Source organism: Copidosoma floridanum, unplaced genomic scaffold (assembly GCF_036245765.1).
Source record: "Copidosoma floridanum isolate Cflo_tuat_1 unplaced genomic scaffold, Cflo_Japanese_pri ptg000019l, whole genome shotgun sequence".
NCBI lineage: Eukaryota > Metazoa > Arthropoda > Insecta > Hymenoptera > Encyrtidae > Copidosoma > Copidosoma floridanum.
In genome coordinates, this window is record NW_028321896.1 from 14,252,877 (window position 1) to 14,277,478 (window position 24,602).

Here is a 24,602-nt window from a genome sequence, read left to right on the forward strand (position 1 = left end):
GGAGTAATACGATGCTCGTAAAAAGAAGGAAAGGATGCAGGCCCCGGGATTTTTTTGCAATTTGACATTTATGCCTTTAGTTTGGCGAGCGAGCAACCAAGCAAACAAGCGTCGACGAGCTATATATCCGTGTGCGCGTGCATATATTACATTATATATATGCTCTCCGCAGGCATTATGGAACGATCGTTTTTGACGAAGATATTCCAAACTTTTTTCATCATTTTTTACACATGCATGTATATTATACACACCTCCCTTGTCCCGTATACACACGCGTAAGCGCGTGCCTTGTAAAAGCCTCTCTCGTCGGCGTAAAACGCTCCTCCTCCTCCTCCTCCTCCTCTTTATATTCTCCTCCGTTAATTGTATCCGAGAATCTTGAGGGAGCATTAGCGCGTCGCGTCCGAGAAAAAGCGCGTAAATTAATAAGTTTAATTAAAATCCCGCGTTGCGAGGGACCGTTCGTACATATAATAATATTACAGAGGCAGGAGAGAGAGAGGAGAAATCGACCCCCGCGTGTATGTATATATATGTAGCAGTAGTCGAAAATTCGAGGGCCAAATTGCCGCGCTCGCGCGCCGTCGTAATTCACCCTGACAGACAAATTAGCCCCGCCGCCTGCACTGTCTCACGCAGCCGTATACCCGACGACAGCGCGGCACTAAAAAGTCGGAAAAAGAGCCGAGCTTTACATTTTCGGATAGAATTTCCATGCTCGGCGAAAAACTCGAAATGCCCCCTCCTCTACGCATAAAAAATATATGTAGTAGCTATACATGTGTATGTATATATATTCCAAACTAATGGGGAAACACGTGTGCTCGAGTGTGTATGTATACCATACGCGTTTTCCAGAAGTTTAGCCTACAAGTTTTTCCCATCCGTCTTTCGACGCTAGGACATGATACCCATGGCTATAATATGCGATACGGTGGGACAAGGCGCGATGGAAGGGAAAAAGAGAGAGAGAGAGAGAGTGTGTAGCCCCAAGGAGGTGCTGTTGTATTACCGCCGGTGCGAGCGCGTTAATAATATACAGAGGTCGAAGCGGTGAGAGGGAGGCGATAATACACGCTCGCGCGGGGGTCCGGTGCAAAGATGAGGGCAGCTAACGCTTGGCATTGTAGTGACGATGATGAGTGCACCCGGTTGACGAGGAGGGTGGTTTAATGCAACGTAGCCGAGGTGATGGTAAAGCCGAGCCTTAAATTTCAGCCCTCCATAATACACGCGCCTGGCAGGCCGGACTCTCTGATGGATAAAGGCTCTGCCTGTGCACAAAGTGCGTCGTCGTCGTCGTCCAGTGCCCTTTTCCTCCTCTCTTTACTTTCCCGCGCCTCGATTGTTTACGAGGAGCCTGTCTGCGCACTTATGCGCGTGTGATAGCCGCTCCGCTAAGCGGTTGGTTGGTAGGTAGGTATATATATATATAGGTGGTACTTTCTACTCGCTCGTGCATGGCTCATCCTCCATTCTTACCTTCAAAACCCTCAATGTTGTATGCATCCACTTTTTCCCGTCTCTCGGTTTTTTTTTTTTTTTTTTTTTTTCTCCGAGGAAAATTGTTTCCAACCTCTCCCCCCCCCTACCTTCTTCTCGTTATAAACTCGTAGTAGTTTATGGGACGACATCTCCGGTAACAGCTAGCGCTCGTGTTTTTCTCATTTCCAAACGTATGCCCAACCGATGTACACACGCAAGCGCATTCCCTTTCGGGCCAACGCGATACCTCATTCAGATTACGACTTGTTTTATGTGTCATTAGGAAAAACGAAAATAGACCCTCTACGAGCATTACAATAAATTTCCGGGGCGCTTCTTCCTCCTCCTCCTCCTCCTCCTATGTATTCCCCCCACTTACTCCCCTTCTCTTGGTTTTTTTTTTTTTTTCTTTTCTCTTTTCCCGTTAATTCCCATAAGAGAACGTTGCGTACAAAACCAAGCGCCAAAGTCACTGGAACTCTTGTGAGTGGATGAATAAAATTATCGTATAGTGTGTGTGTGTACACCAATGTAGAATGTATAGGTATGTGTACATTGTTATGACGATTTTATTCAATTGTATTTATCGCAGCGATTAAATTTAATCTATTCGGGGATAAGTTATGACACGTTAAATATAGAATATTCGGTCGGTGGTGCGCCAGGGAAAAAGAAGATACACAGTCTCGGGAGATCGGAAATCTCGATGAGAGAGAGAGAGAGAAAAAAAGGTGTACCAATATAAATCTCGTACGAATAGGCCTCGTTAGGCGCGCGGGGCGATTTGTGGCTTGATAAATCACGCGGAGATGCATTCCTCAAATAGATCGAATTTCAAATACATCGTAGGTGTGTATGTATATATATACCCCCTTTGAAAATGTGTTCACACACAAACACTCGTTTTGTTTGAGAACTGTACGCTGCTGTCGCCCGGTGTGTATCATATACGATTTATGCTGGACGAATCGCCATGGGAATTAATTTTCGGTATTTATAATTTGAGCAGCACATGCACGGTTTCACTTTCTCAGTTCCTTTCCTCCAACAAAAAAAAAAAAAAAAAAAAAAAAAAAATAAAGAGGTCATTCACGCGTACGGGTGTAGATATGCGTGCATAAGTGGGTCTCCCGAGTCCCATGCAAATCAAATATAATACAAGCGGTAACTGAATTAGCCCCGGCGTAATCCAGAAAATCCCTCCACCAGAAACTTCACATGCCATGGTCCTGCCGCGCCATGCCGTGATCACCGTGAAAGTCCATTATCTCGTTTGCAATGTAAAACGGAATAATAACTCGGGAAATAAAAGGAGACTCACCTAATACGATACCCGTGCCTGAAAACTCCAAAGGTGCCTTGCACAATACAAATATACATGGGTATACGGGCGCAATAAAATCTTTGGCGTCTCCCATCGTAAACTCGATCCGAGGCGTTAACGATTTTTCGCTCGGCACATCTCGATGCACCCGAATGATTGCGCGACCCATGTAAGATTTGTACGCAAATGCCGCGTAGGTACAACATCGTCAACAATATTACATTGCTCTCGTACACCCCACGCGTAACTAAGCGTATACAAGACAAAGGAAAGACGAGAAGCGAGAGGGAATAATCGCCGATCGGTGATGGGGTCTCGTCAATCCAACTCCCTCTCGAGAGAGAGGTATGCGCGTATGATAATATTATACATTATACGTGTGCGATGACGCTCATCTGCCAGTACCCATACGTATACGTGCGTCTCGAAGAAAATCGCATATAATCCTCGGTGCATCGTGCCGTCTTAAAGCTCGCTCGTTTGCTGCCGCGGCAGCGCATGCATGTCTAAAAAAAAAAAAGAGAGAGAGGGTTGAGCGAAAAAAAGGGCCAAAATAAGCGAGCGAGCCGCTAATAAAATAATTATAATATCGGGAGGCCATAATAGATTCTCGGAACGCATCAACCGGTCGGGAGATAAATCGCGGCTGCTGCAGTATGCGTATATACACAGTCGCGCGGTCGAGAGACAGATCGACGTGTGCACGCCAAGCTCCGTATACAATATACCGTTGCTCGTATATATATATATAATATAATCATATATGTATAGTATATATATATAATATGTACGAGGAGAAAGAGAGGCTGCATATATATGTAAGATCCGTGCAGTACCTATATACACACACACACACACACATATGGGGTTCGCGCGCGTAATATTACCGGTATGTAGAATTACCCGGGGACGCGGGCATAAATTTCCGATCGGACAGGTGCCCGACTAATGAAGTCGAGAGGGAGAAAGAGCTCTCTCTCTGGCCTCCCTCCTTTTCCGCCATCTCTCGATCGCCCGCTGCTCCTGATGCTTGCGCTCCCCCTTGATACGCTTATGTATATTAACCGCGCGCCAAGTGTTGCGTGCATGTGTGCGCTGTATATATCTCGCCCGCGATTCCTGGATTTACATTTTTCTCTTCTTCCCTCCTCTCCACTTGTACATTTTCGATCGGCCGATCGTTTGTATGTACACGGTTATATAGCGCCATAAGTAGGTATATTATGTCTACTTGTATATTGAACTCTGTGTACGGTTCGCCTCGCCTGCAGGCATTTGCTCACTTCATTGTTACGGTATATAATACTATACCTTATATATATATATATATGTGTTATATATACGCGCGATTCCCAGACCTCAGCTGTATCCACCTATCGTATCGTGTATGGTACATACCTAATATATGTAGGTATCCTATAACTACACTCACTTGTCTCTATCACGCGGGTGCTACTCTGCCACAATGTACAGTACACACACACACACACACGTGTGGTTAGAAGTAGTTGTAATACCTATACAGTTGTGCTGGTGGTGGTTGTATACTGTATACACATGATATAAATATAGCATTGCTCGCGAGATAGAGAGAGAGAGAGAGAGTGAGGAGGGGCGGGGAAGGAGTATACTGCTATTAAATTGCGGACTTGGCGGCTAATTGCCTTATCGACTTAATTGCCCCGTAATGAAGCGTGCCCGTGTAACGTTTATACCCTAGCTGCCGCTGCTGCAAAATCATCGTCCCTCTTTTCTTCATCTCATTCTCTTTCTGCAGCACATATATATAGTCTACAATTGGCTCGTTCATCGCTCCTCTCTCTCTCTCTCTCTCAGCACATTGGGTTCTATATATTTATATGTATATATACATACCATGTACACCGCGCGAGTCCCAATAATCTCAAGTTTCGTAACTACTTCTTTCTTCGCCTACTCGCAAATATATAGGCACATAAACACTCCCATGTATAATATTATATGTCTTTGGCCGTACATATATATACACCTTATACATATATAAATACGTATAATACGCGCATGTAGGTATATACATACCTAACTGTAAAGATACACCGGCCAACTGGTATATTCTCTCTATTTTTCTCTGCTCTCATCGCCATAATAGATAATATTGGCGGTATATTATATCTTAATAGGGGACATGAGTGTGTAGAACATACCTGTATATGCCGAATAAATTATCCGTCAAAGTTGTTGGTTGTCGTTGACTGTTCCTCCGAAGCTAATAGCCCTCGTCTACGGCCTGCATTAGCGTGGTAATTAAGATACCGGGAATGGCCCTCCTCAAGAAAAAAAAAAAAAAATTTAATCCGTGTCCCGCTGGCGTGGGCAAAAACGACAACCATCGAAAGAAATCTCTACATTTCCCTCTGTTAAAAAAAAAAAAAAAAAAAGGACGAAAGACCCGCCGCATTGGTTTTACATAGCAAGTCAATCGGAGCCGTCAAAAGCACGCGCGCTCTGCCGCTGCCATGCGATAATTTCACGGCATATCTGTACAATACCTACGCATTATGCACTCCCTCCGGAGGTATAAATACACACCCGCACAGGTAAACGCAAGTGTCCACAACGCGCTAAACGCATCGCCATATAGTTGCCGAATAACTGAATCCCGCAAATTGATTAGCGGACGCGTGATCGATGGAAAAACGTATGGTGGAGAAACAAAGGTATATATTATACATGTATAATTATACACGCGTGTCTCGTCTCTGGTTGTTTTGGAGATGTGTCTGCACGGGTGAAAAGTTACAAGAGATAAAACACACCACTCTAACCGCTATGGACCAAGAAAAAGAGCGAGAGTGCGAGATATTGTCGTCGTACATCATGACGTTGTGTGTACATCGGTTCCGCGTTTGCTGCTGCTGCTGTTGTTACTTTATGCACACGTAAATCACGGGAGAGCGAGAAATCAAGTGAGGTGTACGTGGATACACCGCATGAAAGATCGCTTGTGTATACACATATACACATACATATCCCGCACACGCTTAACCGGGCCAGCCTGATTACAACACGAGTTCCTATACACGTGAAACAGACATTATTATTACCATTGTTGTTGTTGCGCGCCCATGGGAAAATTGGCGAAAAAAGAAACTAGCGAGCGCGCGCTTGGATTAGTAGCCGTATGAGCGCGTTTTTGCGGCAATTATTTTTCGAGGCTATACCAGACACCGTCGAGGCTTTGCACGTACATGTGTATATAAATATACGTACGTATACGCTTTACGAGCACCCGCGGAAGCAACAGACATCATCGGGGGATAAAGAAAGAGAGCTGTGTACCACCACGGCCCGCGAGAGAAGAAAGTCACGTATTTACACCGAACCGCTTTTGGATTCAACTTCCTGGGGTCATTTATATACTTGTGTATATAGGGTATCACTTTCGAGACCATTGGGGATCAATTAAAAAGTCGTTGCGTGTACAATACAGGTTGTCCCCGGTACATATCTTGTCGCAGGCAGTTGCCTTTCGACTATAAAAGGCGTCCGGACACACAGAGGGTGACCTGCTGTACCTATACTCTTGATAAAGAAGTAGAGGAGGCGGGGCTCTCGGACGATACTTTGGGAAGCGCGCGATTGTAAATTCGAGATCCGCGTGCAAAAAGAACAGTGTATACATTACATCCCTTGAGTATGCATAATTATCACTATACGTATGTACTCATAAATTGTATCCTTGAATTAGTTATTCCACTAGCTGATGATCTTATAGATGATAACAGGACGATAATCATTTCGTTAGTTTGAATGTAGTGCAGACTGGGGACTTTGATGCGTGGCTCAGTTCACCTCTACTTTTTTCTCAGAAATTATATATGAAAAACCCCGACGTAGCGCTTTTTCTTCTTCTTTCTTTTTTTATCCTCCGATATTTTGCTTCCAAACGCAAGCTCTGCGCTATAAATATTTGAAATAACATCGACGAGAAAATTCAAGCTCGAGGGTAACATCATCATTACCATGTACCTATACGTTTGGATTATGAACGCCGGACGAGTACACACAAGTGGGTATAAATATACCCGCTCTGTACGCGGAGCTCAATTAGGCGCGCGCGCATTCATTTACCCAAGTCCCCGCGAGCCAACTTGATGCTTTGAGGTATACATACGCAGAGTCAACGCGTCCTCGTATAAGTAGTTTCGTACCATATAACCCATGGTTTTTATCAACCTCCCCGACCTTTTTCAGACGTTTTTTCTCTCCCCCCTCCCCTCCCATGTTGTGTTTGCAAAGCGAGAAAATTTACGTCGTGCTCGATCGAATTTTTTTTTTTTTCTTGAAATTTACTATACGAGTACTCTTTGAGTGTGTACAATCCCCCCGATCGAGTCATCTTTCGCGTGTAACTTGCTGCCCTCGTGCATTGGAGCACTGGTAAAAAAAAAAAAAAAAAAAAAAAAAGGTAAGGATTAAGGAGCTCAAAAAATAGTAAAGTCTTTGGGGCTGTACTGCACGTAAGTACACCTACATCGGCAAACTCGGTATTCCCGACGCATCCGTAAATAATAAAGTTTTTCTTTTTTTTTTCTTCCGCGTTTTCGTTCGTCCCTCCGTCACTATAAACACAATTTTATACCCGAGAATCGTAATTTATCTGCATTTAAACGAGCGTGAAATTTATAGCCGCGGATATGTAAGGCGGGAATAAAAAATTGAGAAATAAACAAGCCGAGGGACACCCGTGCCCGCTGCTATTGGTACATGGCGGTGACGATAATTATGCAATGCGGCGTACCTCGCAGGCAGAGAGATACATGGCGTTTCAAAATAATTTGTCTGAGCGCGGTGAGGAAGAAAAAGAAGAAAAGAAAAAAAAAATGAAATAAAATAAACACGCGAGAGACGCGGTGGTGTTAAAGTTGGAACAGAGATGTGAGAAGCTCTTGCGCGAGATTTATCGAAACGAGGGGGTTTTCCGCGACGGGGCACATTCAAAGTGCCCCGGAGAAAGTGGCGTTTCAACTTGTTCCGCGCAACGCGCTACACGTGTCCTATATATGTGTATACTCAAGTGTAACGCTACACCGATGATTTCGTCCGTCCCGATGTAAATCACGTAAACCGTTCCTGCATCGAATATACCCACTCTCTCTCTCTTCCATATACTCGTATAGCGTGTGGGAAGGGAAAGGCGAATGCAAATTCACGATTGTCTCTCTCGCTATGGCTCTTCTGCTCCCCCCCCCCCTCGCCCCTCGAAGAAAGGCCATTCAAGAAAAGGCGTCAAACTGCACTTTCAAACACTTGACTCTCTCTCTCTCTCTCTCTCTCTCTCTCTCTCTCTCATATATTGCACGTGTAGGTATCGCCGGGAATGTAAAAAAAAAAAAAATAAATAAAAGAAAAAGAAAAAAGAAAAGAAAAAAAGACGAGGGGTGGCAGAGGTCGTTCGAGGATTCTCAAATTCTCCGGTCGCGCTTAATATTCCGCATAATTCAAAAATCCAAAGCCGTAAAGAGGCCGGGTTTATCGGCCGGTCTTGTCGTAAAGAGCGAGAGAGAGAGAAAACGAGCACTACACTCCTTGGCCGAGACGACGAGCTGCCGTTTTTACAGAGAATATAAACAGCAGCTCGCTCGCACACAATTCACTTTTCATCGCGCGGACTCGTCCACGGGGTCCGTCCGGCAGCACATAATTGCATATAAATTCCCCCACAGGAGATCGGTTTATGCACCACATGGAGGGAAAAAAAAAAAAAAAAAAAAAGGTACATACCCTTTTATATATACACGTCCTCGTTGCTCCGAGGGGTCCCTCCACCCCAGCACGCCTCTTTACTTAATTTACGCCTCGGGACGGATTTCCAGAAATTCTTGCATTTCTCTCTCCCCCCGCGAGGTAATATCTACTCGTCATCTTGTATCGCGCTTCGATCTATCTCTCGCCCCGTCCTCGAGATCTCCCTTGTATCTCCACCTCCTTCTCTTCCTCTACACGTGCGTATGTATATACACGGGCGCTGCATCCTCTCGACAAAGGCCCCGAGACGCGAGAATTGGGAGTGCGTGGCGCGTACCTATATATATATATATACCTACACCACCCGTACAACATGTACTCTCCTCCTACCCTCCTACCTCCTACCACTCGTAATTAACGTATTATGTAGCTGATGCACCGGCAGTAGTGATGCACACAAACGCACTCTCGCAGTCGCGCGAGAGCACAATCAAAGCGAGGGTATAGAGGCCGGGTGGGCGGCGAACGAGAGATACAGCAGCCGGGGTATTCTCACGGGAGAGTAGGTAAGAGAGAACCTCCAAATTATCGAGGGGGTGTGTGCTCCTCTACCGCCACCACCGCGTGTGCCCAAGTGTATATACATGTATATAAAATACAAGGGGGTCAACGACATCTTCCACATCCCTCTCTCTCTCTCTCTCTCATTCGCCGTGCTGGTTTGCTCTCTCTCTCTTTCGTGTGCTCGACGTGCGCCCGATACCTAAATGTGTATATACGTATAGCAGCACGTTGCTTGCAAGTGGTGTATGTAGGTATGTAACCGGTGGCGAACAAACTTTACTCCCATTTCGGTAAAGAAGTCGTTCCCCGAAGAATTCGTGTCCGGAGAGCAGCTTATACGCTGCTTCTGCTGTATATAACTGCAGAACCGACTGCACGTGGTATATACGGTACACACATATCTATATATGTATATTTATGTAAGTGCTCGTTCATCCCCGCGCTCATTATATTATGTACACCTATATTCTTCTCATGTCTACCTATATATTATACCTATGACGACGTATATACCCATCTCCTATATACTCTACTTTTCCTCCGATACCACTTTTGTACATTTTTGTACATCGATACGTCTCTCCGATCCATGCGCGCTTTTTCTTCGACATCCCTCGGCTCGCGTTCTCGTTCGACCTTATTTATATTTCACCCTACAGCCCTTCAACTGGGCTACATCGTTATTTTCCACGATACACGTATGTACACCGCAACCACCGCGAGTTAGCCCTCTACAAACTTCTTTTGTGCTGCTAACTCGTGTATATACACCTACCCTTCAAACAGACACCGTTTGACGAATCATCTTCTTGCCCCTCCTCCTCCTTTTTTTTTTTTTTTTTTATTCTTTATCGGCGTTAACCCCAGGCGCTTCCGATTGATTAGGACCACCCTCTGCCTCTCCCGTCACTCGAACTCTGTACCACTGCGAGCCGATGAAAATGCTAATCTCGAGCTCGCGTCCCCGTTTCTTTCCGTGAACGAGCGATACAGGAGAGCTGTTTAAAGAAAGGGACACGGATGTATTTGTGCCGAGTGCCTTTACCTATACACACATGTACTGCTTCACTTGATAATCATATACACACTTGCGAGCCACGTTACGTCCTCGGCAGCGTATATGTATGCGGAGGGGAGAGAGTTATAGGGGAGTCAATTATGGGACGCGAGGCGAAGGTAAAAATCGAACGAGTAGGAGACTCTTTTCCTACAGCAATCATGTTAAGGTGTAGGTATATCGTAAAACGAGGACGAGTATATTATAGCGCAGTACATACATAATATACTTGATGTATATAGGTGCAAGGGCAGTATATAGCCGTGCAAAAGGCTGCACTTGTTTCGTTTATCCCGTTTATCGGTACTCGGCACAAGCCCCGGTTATACGTATAAATATGTGGGCGGTGGGAAAAGTCGTGGCGCTAAGGAAGCGATAAGTTAATCTGGCTCGGAAGAGAAATATTGCGTGCCAGCGCCTGGACAAAGTTCTGCCCCCTCTCTTTTTTTTCCTCTTTGCTCCTCCACCGGGAGTTGTACTCGCCTTCGAAGCTCCTGGACGAGAAAATATGACAATTCTGCCGTCGCTACCGACAAGCTGGCTCTGTTGAGATTTGGAATGAGGGAAAAGGGGTAAGGGGGGGAGGGGACACGTCTTTATGATCACCTATAAGTACGAGGTGTCGTTATCGGCGGCCAAACACCTTGGCCCGGCCACTCTCTCTTTTTCGATAAGTTCCGAGCAGCAGCTGCAGCTCGAGAAGGAAGAGGGGGACGAGAGAAGAAAGGCGCAACCCTCGACGTGTATTGACGTAGCGCTGAAAAGAGTTACGCGCTCGCTCGGGCGTAAATCAAATATAAATCTAGCGCCTCGAGGAATTCCTTCTCTCCTGGCCTTTCCGCCTTGCACCTTTGCGGCGGCAGTTTCGTCCTGTGCAATGCCTCGCTGTACACACACACACCTTGCCAAAGTCAAAGGGGAGACGACGAAAGCGTGCGGACGAGAGAAGGACATCAAGTTGGGGGGGGGGGGAAGGGTTTTGACAAATTGGAAGGCGCTTCGAGCCAACAAGTTATCCAGCTCCTTCCTCGTCGCGCTACATCTCTTTCCTTTACGTTAATACATTGGATATCCTTGGGGTTTACCATCACAAGTATATATTCATTCCTTTGCACGTTGATCGGATTTCTCGTGAATGGATTTTACATAGTTTAAACTGAAGTACGATGGTATTGTATGTGATGTCGCTGAACATGGCCCATATCCTCTTTCCATTATCGGGCTAGTATTGTCATTTCTGCGGATTTTGATTAATTAACACAGGAACATTAGAGGAGAGACACGAGAAAAGGTTGATGATTGTTGAGCGATCCTATGGATCAAAAGACAAAATATATATATATTTATACATTGTGAAGAGGGCCACTCGGTAAAGGAAAAAAGTAAGTATATCTTGTTTGTTCCTTGTGGTCGTTGATTGTTATTGGCATAAAAAAAATTACTTGTTCCCCGTTGAGCTGTCCGCAGTACGGGGAATCATCTGGGACATTGCTATATACCCTCAATAAAGTTAAACCTCATGTTGTTATTCCTCATAGCGCATAGCGAAAAATCGCGTCGCTACATAAAACACCTACACTCGAGGCATTATCCTATTGAAACAAGACGATGTATGTATGTATAAAGGTAAAGGGTGGCACGCGACCCTTCGGCTACGGACAAGCGGACGCAGACAAATGTATAATGCACGAGATACCGCCCCCTCGCCAGCGCTGCACGCACCAAGGGCGGCTTGCCTCGCAAGGGCTTCGACGTCGGGGGGGGGGGAGGTAAAGAAGACGGGGGATGGAATATTGTATGCGAGGAAGAGCTTTACATCGAGCGTTCGGCCGAAATGTTTTTCGGGCCAAGTCGCGATCCGGGAACATTTGGAGGCTGCGGAGTCGCGAAGAGCCTGCACGCGGACGGGAGAGAGGAACGTAGGTGGTCCTCGCTCGTTACATCGCGCTACAGGCCTCCGCTTGCATATACATATACGTGCATACGTACGTACACATGTATGCACGAGCTGGCCCTCGTCTCAACAGACACACGCACCGAAACACACTATATACTTATATTATGTACTCCTCCTTTCTCTCGTGTCGTGTCTGCAAGCGTCGTCGTATCTTCTTTCTGTGCTCGGTCGGGCGCAAGAGATTCACGCACACGCGCTCGTCGGGGCGGCTGGTTGTTGCATATAAATATACACGCGTGTGGCAAGCTGTTAGCGACGCCGGGGCGCCCCGAGAGTTGAACGCATGCGCCTCGTTGACAGGGACGCATCCCCCCTTGCCCATCACGGTCCCTTTAATACGTCGTCTATACTATACTCTTCTTCGTCGTCTTCGCCCCCGCTGCACGACCACTCGGGCCTCTATATGTAGGTGGTATATACCTATACTATTGTTTTTTTTTTTTTTTTTTTTTTTTTTTTTTTTTTTCGCGAGACTCGCGCCAACTGCGCGGAGAGCATCTTTCGCTTCGCAGTAGGTACACGTTACGTGTATATACATATACATATATAGGTGCACCCGAGGCAGGGGGGAGAAACCGGGATCTAACGAGCCTCGTCCGCTGTTAATTCAGCGTAAACGAGGCGCTCGATTTGCAACCCGGCGCGTTTCGAGTAGTGCCGAATTTTTTTCCTCCTCCTCCTCCTTCAAGGCGACGTGTACACGCGAACCAACCAAGCAAGCGATGCCGGTGGTGTGTGTGTGTGTGTGTTGTTTCGCTCGTTTTTCGGGTGGACGATACGAGACGAGGAGGAGGAGAAAATCCCGTTACGCTCGCGCGAGCACGTATACAGCCAGATTTGATCGATCGTTCGCGTGCGTATACCCTTTTCTCTCTCTCGCTCTATGTTTTTCGGAGCTCCGCTAATGTGCTCTCGTTGTTGGTTGCGGTTGTTTGGTATACATGCATACCCGTACACATATCTCCAACTCGTTTGGCGCCGTAATGACGTATGTATATACCGGCCGCGTTATATTTCGGTACACCACCATCATCTTTCTCTCTTGCCGTAAGAGAGAAAAAGCGAGCAGCGGACCTAGTGTATATGGTTCATCGTCGCTTTTTAACGATCGTTCAGGGCTTGTACTTAATAAATATACGGGCCGGAAGCGAATTCCTCGGGAAGGGGTGAGGGGGGGGGGTGGAGGAAAAAAAAGGAGGCCTTTGGTATAAACCGGAGGAAGAGGAGGGTGTCCCCTGGAATTTTGATGGGGAAAATCGCGAGGGAAATTGGCGCACATTCCGGCGTATGCATGTGTATGGGTGGCGGTGGTGGTGGCCCCGCAAACTCCCTTTGCCCAACGAACGCGGGTTGGGCGTCAGTAGCGGCTGTGTATGTACGTGTACACGTACATGCGGACGCGAGGAGGCGAAAAGGCAAGAGAGCCGGAGTGAGCGCGTCGAGTGGGGAACGACAGGCCGCGTCAGCCGGGGCATATAGTGGCGGCTGTCGCGGTGGTGGCGGCCTACTATGCATGCCGTCACACCCTGCGACACGTTCGAAATTTGAAATTTAAATTCGCTCTCCGGTCCTGCTCGTCCCTCGCGAGTACGGAGAGAAAGAGGGAGGAGGTATACGAGTCGGATGGATGGAGGAAAAGGAGAGACGAAACACGTCGCGCTCCGCGTATATATATATATATATATATATACTCTCTCGCGGTGCATCTCGAGAGGTACAGCAGCCTCTTTCTCCTCTTATCCGCGCGTGGGTATATACTCCGATGGTGGCGGTATCGCGCGTTTATCGCTACTATATTATATACTGCCGAGCGATCGCTATCGGTGGTTCTCCTCGTTTTCGCCCGTTATAGGAGTAGTTTCACCTACTTCCCCCCACCCGTTGCTGCGTTTCGCTCCTTTTTACAACTTGTAGCCTCCTCTTGCTTTTGTACTCGCTTGGAGTCGGCGAGGAGGGTAATAAATAAAAAAACAAAAAAAAAAAAGAAAAAGTAGCGAGGGCGTATTAAACGTGGCCCGGGATGAGCTTCGAAAATTTATGGGACCCCGGCGCAGGCAGCGCGCGTCAACCGCGTAAAATTAGATCGGCCGAGGGTGGAAGAAGAAGCAGCAGATATATACACCCTAGCCACCCTAATACGCGCTCGCACAGACGGACCTTCGTGAAATATGAAAAGGCCAATCCATTTCGCTCGATCCCCCTTTTCCCCGTGTATAGGCGCCCTGTGGGATCAATTATTCAGCTTTTGCGCGAAACTTTATTTTTCCTTTTTTTTTTCAAATTGAAAATTGCCACGAATAAACTTCATGTATAATAGTTCGTTTCGTACCTTTTTTTTTTCTCTTGGTTTCACCCACAGACTCGTTTGTTGCGCTGTTTTACACCGAAAGCGCGCAAATTCTATTCTCTTCTTCTCATTTTTTTTTTTTTTTTCGTGCCCCTCGTAGCCAGGGTCGACCCACCCCAGCGTCGTGCCGAGCATTACCTCGGTTATACATGTACGTACAGCAGGCAGACGCATATTATTTTTCGATTTCCCTCGGGTGTACGTAATGCAGACTCGTATATATTTGGGCGGTGCTCGCGATCTCGCGCCGGTTTAAATTTGTACATATATATACATACGCTCAGGTATATACGCGGCGAGACAGTCTGCATTGGGTGGAGGTGGATTGACGGTATGGAGGGAAGGTAAGCGAACGCGGGAGGGGGGGGACGAGCAATATCAACTCGCAAGGAATTACGGTCCTCCTGTTCAATAACTTTTTTCATAAGCGTCACGTTGCGGTTGTTTTCGCGCCCGTAAAATGTCGGCACGCGCGACTACAGTGGAAAAATTTACCTCAACCGCGAGCTTCATGAATACAATGTATACATGGGCATGTTCGTAATGTTTTTTTTTTTCGTACATTTAATCGTGTCTATTTTTTTTACTTCTTCTCACACGAGTATATATGTCACCAAAAAACATCAACAGATTTTGTCATTCATGCTATTATTTGAACTTTAATTCTCACCATCAGCTGAAAATTAAAAACTTGATAAACCATGTACGAGTAAACCCTAGTTTGTTCGAATCTACCCTTGTGTGTAAGGGGAAAAAAAAATCCGACAGATCATTACTTTCGTTATTGGGGAAAAAAAATACGTCTGGTCTAGTCGCGTGGCAAAGGGACGGCGATAAAAATATTCCAAGTGGAAAATCCCAAAGGCCGACAAAGTAAAAAACGAGCGCGCGATTTTGCCCGTATACAATGGAAAAGCTCAAGCCCAATATTTCCGATACTCCGTTGGATTTTAATCGCGACTGTAAAAAAAAAAAAAAAAAAAAAAAAAAAAAGTAGCCAAGACTCCTCCCTCGTTTAACCCGTGTGCCCCATGCACCCGAGATCCTTATATTAATTTGCATCTATTGGTATGGTAATCGTGGCACGCGTCCCCCTCGCACATGACAAACGAAAAAGCGTAAGTATAGATAATACGCGGATCCACCGTAAAACACACAGGCGCGCGTCTTCCTCTTCCGACAGCAGCCGTACACATCCGCCGCGAGGGCTCTCCCCGCGCGGTGGCAAGGAGGAGGAGAAAGAGCTTAGCTCGGCTGACAAGTGGCTCTGCGGGCTGATGCAGAAGGAGCTTGAGAAGAGAGAACACGAACACACACATTTACCGCATATATACGCGTCTCTCCCAGGCATCTCCCCGTCTCTGTTTGCGACTCCGCACAAAGGGAAAACTTTAGAGAGCCGCGGTGGCGGCGATCGTCAAAGTTAATGTCCCTGCAGCCTCGCGGTACCTATATATATACATATATGCATACGTGCAAATTTATATATATGGATACATATACTATGTATATAGTTAACGCTTGGGTAACGCGACTCGCGCTGGTTATATATTTTGAGAGGATCAAGAACATGTTAGTGCGCGGGTTTTGTTTGTCTGTTTGCATGTGACGGTATGTTCGTAGGTATGTATAATATTATACTATAGAGTAACGAGACAAAATGTTTACGGGACACTACATAATATAATTATAGCTACATGGCTTTGAGTGAAGAGCAAAGGCCGAGAGAGAGAGAGAGCAGTCGAAGCTCCGGGCGCAATGATGACAATGGAAAGGGAAAAAGTGTATTATGGCATGTGCGCGGTGGAGGGACAGCCCCGGCTTTTGAATTTCTAATCTTTCGCGATGTAATCTCGCGAATTCGTGCTGATTCGCCGGCTCCGACCAAAACCCACCCTTTCGACGTCGTAAATACGCTGTTGCGGTGGCTGCGGCTCACTGTTCTTCCACGGTAAATATATATATATATATATATATATATATATATATATATATATATATATATATATATATATATGTATCTCCTCCTCGCTTTTCATCTCTCGTTCAAGCGGGAATATTAACAACGCGGGTGTGCGTACTATACGTGCTCTCTCGTTTTAATGCAAAATATCAAGCCCCCGACAGCATAAATACGGTGACGCGCACTCGTGGGAGGAGCACATGCGAGAGCACATGCGTGCTTCGCTTCAACAATCACACGGTAAGAGCTGATACATGCTAAGCTCGAAATGAGCTGCCGCTGCTTTCACTTATTCATAAAAAAAAAAAAGATGGATCAATGTAATCGTTTTACGCTTTTGCCATGGTTGCTGTTATACTATACGGAAAAAAAGTGCTCCTCTCCTTCTTTCAGTTCGAGCACGCGCAGGTGAAGTAAAATGAAAATACAAACCCTTGCAAAGTATGATGTTGTTGTTGCCGCTGAGTATATATGTGATGCTGCACAAGGGTGGCGTTGGGGGCGATTTTTTTGTTTTCGCAAAGGAGAAAGGGAGGTGGGAGAGGAGTTCGTGTCCTATCGATAGCAGCCGGCTATACCCCGAGATGTGCCGAAGATCCGAATAACGCAATCTCTATGGAAATCAGAGAAGCAGAAAGCAGCCGTGCGTCCCTCCCCTTAGCCTCTCCTCGACGCGTCCCCCGTCGTAGCCCCTATATTACGTGTCGTCCGCGCAGCCCTCCCTTGGTCGCTGTATCGACGGCGAGCCCTCGCGAGCCTTGAATTTCGGAAACAATTTCATCCTCGTCGTCTTTGGCCTCCTGTTGTACGCGCCCACCATCTCCTTAATTTTTTCGTCGCGTTGATTACTATCTCGCATCGTGAAGCTTTTGGAGATAAAGGAGACACGCGGGTGTCCGTGCAGCGCAAGAGATGACGGTTGGTATACGTACAACGCGCCGGCGAATCCGACGAAAATTTATGGCACGCCGAGCGCACCTATATATGCTAATGAAAGCGTCGAACGCGCTGAGGAAAGGTATAAAGTTTTCGATTAAGGAGCCCGCGATGCAGGCCCCGATCCTACACTCAAACTCGTTTCACCGTATAGACACCGTGTGTATGTACAGTGTAAAGAAAAAAAAAAAAAAAAAAAAAAAAAAAAAAAAAATATCTCGTGTCCATCGAGATATTTCACCCGGTCGAAAAATTTTATGCGCGCGTACGCGCTCCTCGGAGCCGTGTAAAATACACCAGCTGTTTTGTATATGGTCGGGCGCTCTCTCTCTTCTTTTATACTTTTCTCGCCCTGATGCTATTAAATTTTATTATTTTCGAAACGCGGACGTGTGTGTATACCGATCCTCTCCTCGATCTCTCCCGAAAAGTCAAGAGAAAGGACAAGAGCATCGTCTCCTTCTTTTTTCCCAATCCGGCCGCCCACGCGCGACATGACGTTTCCCCGACAGCTTCCCACTTTGAGCACCACCCATATAGTTATACATAAGTAGTTCAGCGGACGCATTGTTGGGTATGGATGTATGTATGTGTAGATGTTTACAGGAAGGATCGTCCATGTGACGCGCGCGGACGGGACAACGCGGAGGCGTAAATAAATATAGTACATACACCGACCGTGTGTGGCTTTGGCCTGAATTTTTAATCGAACCCGCAACACGATGAGACCTAATTAGCACCGGCCGATGAGTGACCGCCGCGGTGTGGCCGTCGTCCCGTTGTGTTGACCCTTACTCCCCTCGGACAAATAAAATCCCGAGCGAGCAAACGCCCGTCGTCGTTGCCGGTTTTGTATATCCTCAAGTCGACTCTGGAATCTATCGTGCAATTACATCCAATAACGCTATAATCTCTGAATGACGAAAATCCAAATTTATACATGGACTAAAGTTTTTTTTTTTTTTTTTTTTTTTCAACGCGCACGCAAACCGAAAGCGAGGATTTTAAAGCTCCCTGACACCGGTTCGGTTGAGCGGGTCATCTAGATTTCTATCCTCGCGAAATGTTCATACATAATATATTCACTCGGATGCATATATATGTATACCTTTCTCTTTCGCAACACAGCGTGTATATGTATATTATATTAACGTCTCAGTTCTCCGTATAAGCTCGCGATAATCGTCGTCTCTATAAGGGGTCACGTTGTTGGGTGAAAGTGGCCGAGGCGGTGCAACAATCCCATCTAAGCGCAGATTACGCACCGAGAAAGCTTATACTTATCAGCCCGAGGCTGCTCTTACGAATCAAATCTTTCCGCTTAACGTGCGCGTTGCGTACCTATACATATGCATCTCTACACAGCCATCGGTACGAGCAGAGCTAACTACCTCCGTGCCACGCGTGCAATAAAAGTATAAGGCACTTGACGCGCGAAGAGGGGGAAAAAACAAAACAGCCCCAAAGCGAGCGCAAAGTAATTAAAAGGTCGCGACGAAGAAACGGGGAGAGGGGGAGTATATGTACACATAACATATATATTATGTGCGCCGTTTTTACGTGCGTGCATCCACACTGCACACGAGGTCCATTGACGCTATGGGAATGAATGATCCCGACGCGGCAGCTACATATATATAGCCGCGAGCACCGTTGTGCGCCGTACGTGATAATGTACCTACTCACTTTCTCGTGCACACGCCGCACACTGCACCGAGACCTTACAGTACCCGTATGGAGTTGTTGGCGCCGACGATATGGGGGGTGGGTACGCGTGTGTACCGTATATATGTATTGTGTATGCACGCGCGACGACGACATTGACACTTTTTTTTTTTTTTTTTTTTTTTTCACCGTGTGCGCGTGCAGTGTCTACCTACACGCGTCATGGTTGCATGGTCGATATACTCTAGAATATGGCGGGGGCTTTTCTTCGTCGAGTCAGTGTGTATGCACGTGTATATTCCATATAGGTAAAACCATCACCTATAGTATACGCACCGCATGTATGAAGAAAATTCAAGGGCGCAGGCCTGTAGCTCTCTGCCGTTGGCCAGAGAGAATGCGATACGAGGGAGAACACAGCTGAGGGTGGTGAACTTCGCGTCGAGGTGGCGGAAAGAGAGAATACATAGGCGTCCTTTACGAGGGTTGACGATGGAAGCCGTCCTCGCTCGCCGTCGTTCTCCCCCCCCCCTTTTTGTGTTGCGCATGCGACCCAAACGGTACAACCACCCACACCCACACACACCCGTGCGTGTAGAACTTTGCAAACGAAAGACTTGCCGTCTCGGGCATAGGAAGAGAGGGAAAGGCCCCGTGTTGTTTATATATGCATATAGGTACGTGTACATGTTAGTCGAGTGTCTCCTCACCTCCTCCCTGTATATATATGCATGTATATGTACCACGCGAGGGGCGAGTCGACGGAAAGGTGAAACGTGCATGTATACATTATCATCCACACGCGTGTGTATATGTATATGTATACGTCACGGACACTATACGCTGCAGAGACTCGACTCGAGGATTTCTAGCCGGCTGTGTCGCACGATCTACACCTATAGCCCTCGCCATTTTGAAAGGGAACGCGTGCCCTCCCTACTCTGCTCGACCCTTTTTTTTTCCTCTTCTTCTCCAAGGGGGTGGGTGGGATGTGTAATGTTATACCCGCGCCAGCCTGCGGGGCTCATCTCGCGAGGAAAAACACCGTCTGCTGCCGGTGCTCTTGGGGGGAGGAAGTGGCGCCGGCACATACACACTTTTGCCGTTGTTGTTGTTTTTTTTTTTTTTTTTTTTTTTTCCCCCCCAACACAAAAATTCGAGAGCAGATTACGCGACTGGTTGTCTCGAGTGAAAATCTGCGATGCTCTCGTTTTCCCCTTGGACTCGGTTGCCACGCCAGTATACCATGTGCCCTGGAAAATATATCGACGCGAAGCACCAAACGACTTTGATCCCTACCCCACGCACAGCCTAATTAGTCGGGAGCACCAGCATCAGACGCACTGTGTACATATTACCTGTATACATATATGTATATAACCGTATGATAACGAGTCTCTCTTCTTCGCACCCCCTGCACGCGCGCACCTGTTATATGTATATCTATAGATAGATAGGACGCAAAGTTGGCTTTTCCTCTCTTTCTCTGCTGATACTGTATGGGTGTACGGGTATAGGAGGCGTTGGGCGCATAATTATAATCACACCTGTGTGCATTATCCCTTAGTAGCGCCCCGAGAGAACTTGATACCTTAAAATTCGAGGGAGGAGAATGAAAGAAAGAAGGGGGAAAAAAAAAAAAAGAGGAGAAAACAAAAATTGCCTCGTTTCAGCCGGTTTCGTAATTAATTTAATTACCCGGGACTCGGGGCGACACACGAGGTGGCGGCCAGCCCGCAAGACACGCCCGTACACGACGGATAATTACAAGAGCCGCTCGGCGCGCACTTTTTCAACGAAACGGGGAATATAATTAGTTTGCGCCCACTTTTAATTTGCATTTAATTGAGCGCGACGCTGCCAGGAGCATCAGTTCGGGAAGGGGGGGAAAACTACCCCGCGCGAGGCTAAATCGACGTGTTTTGATTTTTTAGGTTCATTATATGCCTTGATGGTATATAGAATAACTTACTATATTCACGTACCGATGACGCGTTGCGTAAATTCAATTGTTTGTTTTGCTGTTCCGCGCTCGATTCAGCATACCAGTTTACGCGTGTGGAACTCGTCAGTAGCGTGTATATATGTATATATATTTGTATAAAATTATACATCGTTTCGACGATGATAAACGGAGCAGCTAAAATTTTAGTCGCGTTATCGTGTGTATATAACGAGCTCACTCGGCAGGAGCTGAATTCACAATCGACTAAATCTACCTTTATCTCTGGACCAAAAAAAAATTATTTTTATTATCATGTACCGAAACTCCTTTATTTTAACGTTGCGACTCGCACGCGGATGTAATTCATAAACGCGTCTGGGGGAGAGAAGCATGTAAAAGTCACGTTGACGTCATTTTTTTATGACCAATTTATTTATTTATTTTTTTTTTTCATTCGTCCTTCAAAGGAGGCCTCCTATACTCGCGCTCATGTAGCACTTACAGTCAAATAATATACATCCCATCTCGATCTTGTCCCGATGCTTAAACGTTATTCCCGTAATCAATATTGTTGATTGAATCCGTATGCTAATTGACTTTCGTAAATATAATCGACCCGTAGCAATATGTTTGAGGCCCATTAAGAAATAAAAAAAAAAAAAAAAAAAATTACTATAGCTCACTACTATATACTGTATACGCATTTTAATCGATGTATTAATGGTTCTATTTTTTTTTTTCTTCTGTTCCAGTCATTCTTTTGGACACGACGACGGAGAACAGCCTAAAATGGACCAAGTTTCCCTTCGGAAAGCAAGCCAACACGCCAGGCGTAAGTAACCGTTTCGTCGATTTGTTTTGATCATCAGTAAGCCATATATACTTTTTTTACGCGTACACGTGTCCGCAATTTCTTTTTTTTCATTCAATATACGTATATTTATATCATCCTAATGTACCAAAGCTTATATGTATATGATTGATGACATTCTTGGCTGCCACACGGCACAACGATCCGTTATGAGAAAATTTTTCAAATATCTTACCCACCGACCTAGTGGCTGAAAGTGGAATTTTCGGCCCTTTATGGAATCGAGGAATTAAAATTACACACGTATCCAGGAGTGGGTGAAAAAAAAAATTATAATAAAAATGTATGTATTATATACCAGAGACAATTCCAACGATTGGTCCGCTCGATAGACCCGCACCACCGTTAATGGCAATTGGGCAAATAACGATAACCAAAGTATTTTCCAATACCACTGCGGTCGCGCGTCCTCCCACGTCATATATACATGTATATACACACATTATCGGTCAACGCGCATATAATAGCCACGTGAGGTGGAAAATGGACATCGGTCGGCGAGTTTCGTTTGACGAATAATTATTCCGCTTGAAATTATTGATTGAAGTCGCGGGTGTCTATCGATTATACGCCCAAATGGCCACTTTTGCGGACAGTCGGTATTTAATGTAGGCGCGTTGCCCGTACATTCATCCAAATTCCCCTTAACGCTGATGAAGCCGCATTACTCGTTTAATGCATATAAATATGGGTATCTCTCCGTCATACATATATATTATATGTATTACTATACTTACACTCTTTCTAAACTTGTACATTTTTAGAAAGTTACCCGAAAGGTACAGGTGTATACAGTTTTTCGTAAACTTTGTACGTAATGTATGTGCGTGTGCTCTCGAGGTAAAAAAAAAAAAGGCACCTCTGTAACGATCACTTACTAAAATATACCTACATATTCTGTGTGTACGAACCGCAGCGCATTTATAAATATTCATGAGCAATAAATGAGTTTGCGCTGCGCGTATATGTAGCCAACGAGGAGTTTGGCATCGTTATTATTGTAGAATATTCATCAAACGTAATGGAAAATGTTGGCAAGCGGCCGGCGAGTGTGTGTTTAACCATCAAAGTAGATCAAATAACCAATCAATATTGTTTATTCGGAATAAAACGGTCCCTCGAATTGGTTTACGGTTATACAAATCCTCGCTTTATTATTTCGATTAAAAAGCCCGCGCGAGCGATGTAAACGTGTTGAATTTTTTTTTTTTTTTATCCTCGGCGTGAAATGAAATTTTCTCCCTTGTCGTATTTGTCCTGCGCTCGAATTTGACTCGCAAACTCGGTGAAATTAAACCCCGGCTCATTCGCTGTAGTTTGCATTGAAATCGCAAGCCTAGTGAACTGACAAATTCGAGCTCCCCCCCAACGGAGAGAGCTGCTTCTAGCAGCATTAAAATGCACCCCCTGCAGAGGGAGGCAAGGGTCCGTACACCCACGAAATATACACATCACCACACACGCGTTTATACATTCCTCCCGTTCTAATCGGTAGCATCTCGATCCAAAATGGGATATTATTTATGAGGCTAAAACTCGGTGGAGGAAAAGCAAGTTACATTCTTTTTTTTTTTTTTTTTTTTTTTTCCTTTTCAATACGCATCGCGCGTGTGACGAATGTATACATAGGTCTACTTATGCACAGCCAAGGTGTCACCAGCAGTCGCGACTCGTCAAGCTTCCGAATTTTATTTCATTCCTCCTTTTTCTTTCCCCGGCCTCATTTGAATATTGCTCGCGCCGTAGAATTAACTTTGCGCATCGAAGAAACAGGGGATGCAGCTGTACGTCGATCACGTGTATATGGAAAAGAAAAAAAAAAAAAAAAAAAAAAGAAAAGATGGGCAGCAGAGCGTACAGCGGCCGCAAATTGATAAAAAACGAGCCTCGCGCGATAAAAACGCCATCAATAAGCCGAACGAACCTCTTCCTATTATTTTCGCGAAATCTCGAACATCAGCCGTGTACGCGTGTATAATAATGATGACGCGCGCGGTCGGTCGGGCCTGATAACTAATTTCCGATAAAATAATTTCGCGCGAGCCAAAAGGGCCCGGAGGACGATGCGATCTCTCTCTGAAAAATGCTGAAATTTCGTATCGCATGAATATCAAGCGGGAAAATGTAATTGCGCTCCGGCGGCCTATCTCCGGGGATCATCTCCCTCGCATATCGCGCAGCGCCTTAAAATGAAATCGTCAGGGGTGAGCGTATATTATGCGAAGCACGAGGATTCGGGAGGAAGATCGCTCGCTGAAATCTTTTTTCGAGGCCCGGACGGGCCGCACGCGTTCACGTGCGGGGATCGCTGATACGTGTATATATATATATATACGCAGAGGGACCGAGTAACGCAAGAGAGAGAGAGAGCCTAGGGCGTTAAATCGTAAAACCTGCTCGTGGGTTGCATGTGCGGTACCGGTCAGGAGGGCCCTATACCTATACATGCGCCCTCGAAACTCTCCTCACCCTTCCCCTTCCCACACGCACAAGTGGTACCTGTGTATACGCGTGCAGCTTTCGCACGTCATTAGTATAGGTACCAATAGTTTGGATTTGTCCGAGTTGTGCGCGTTACGTGAATATCGATGGCTCGGTAAAAGACAGAGACAACTCGGAAAATGAGTGAAAACGGAGCCAAATTTGGGTTGAAGCCAACTTATACATGTTATTTTTTTTCATCAAATTTTCTCGTCGCAGCATTGACATTTACATTATAGGTGTTACATGATCCGAGTTGACTACTTTTTCTCAACCC

General features: G+C 45.8%; 1 protein-coding gene across 1 annotated transcript in view; it reads left to right on the top strand.

Annotated features, from left to right (window-relative positions):
* Eph (Eph receptor tyrosine kinase) overlaps positions 1–24,602 on the top strand; it is a 115,598-nt gene that overhangs the window by 17,554 nt on the left and 73,442 nt on the right. Inside the window, exon 2 of the mRNA XM_089593058.1 lies at positions 21,726–21,805. Coding sequence (XP_089449184.1) covers positions 21,726–21,805 — 80 coding nt within the window. The remainder of the gene's footprint in view (positions 1–21,725; positions 21,806–24,602) is intronic.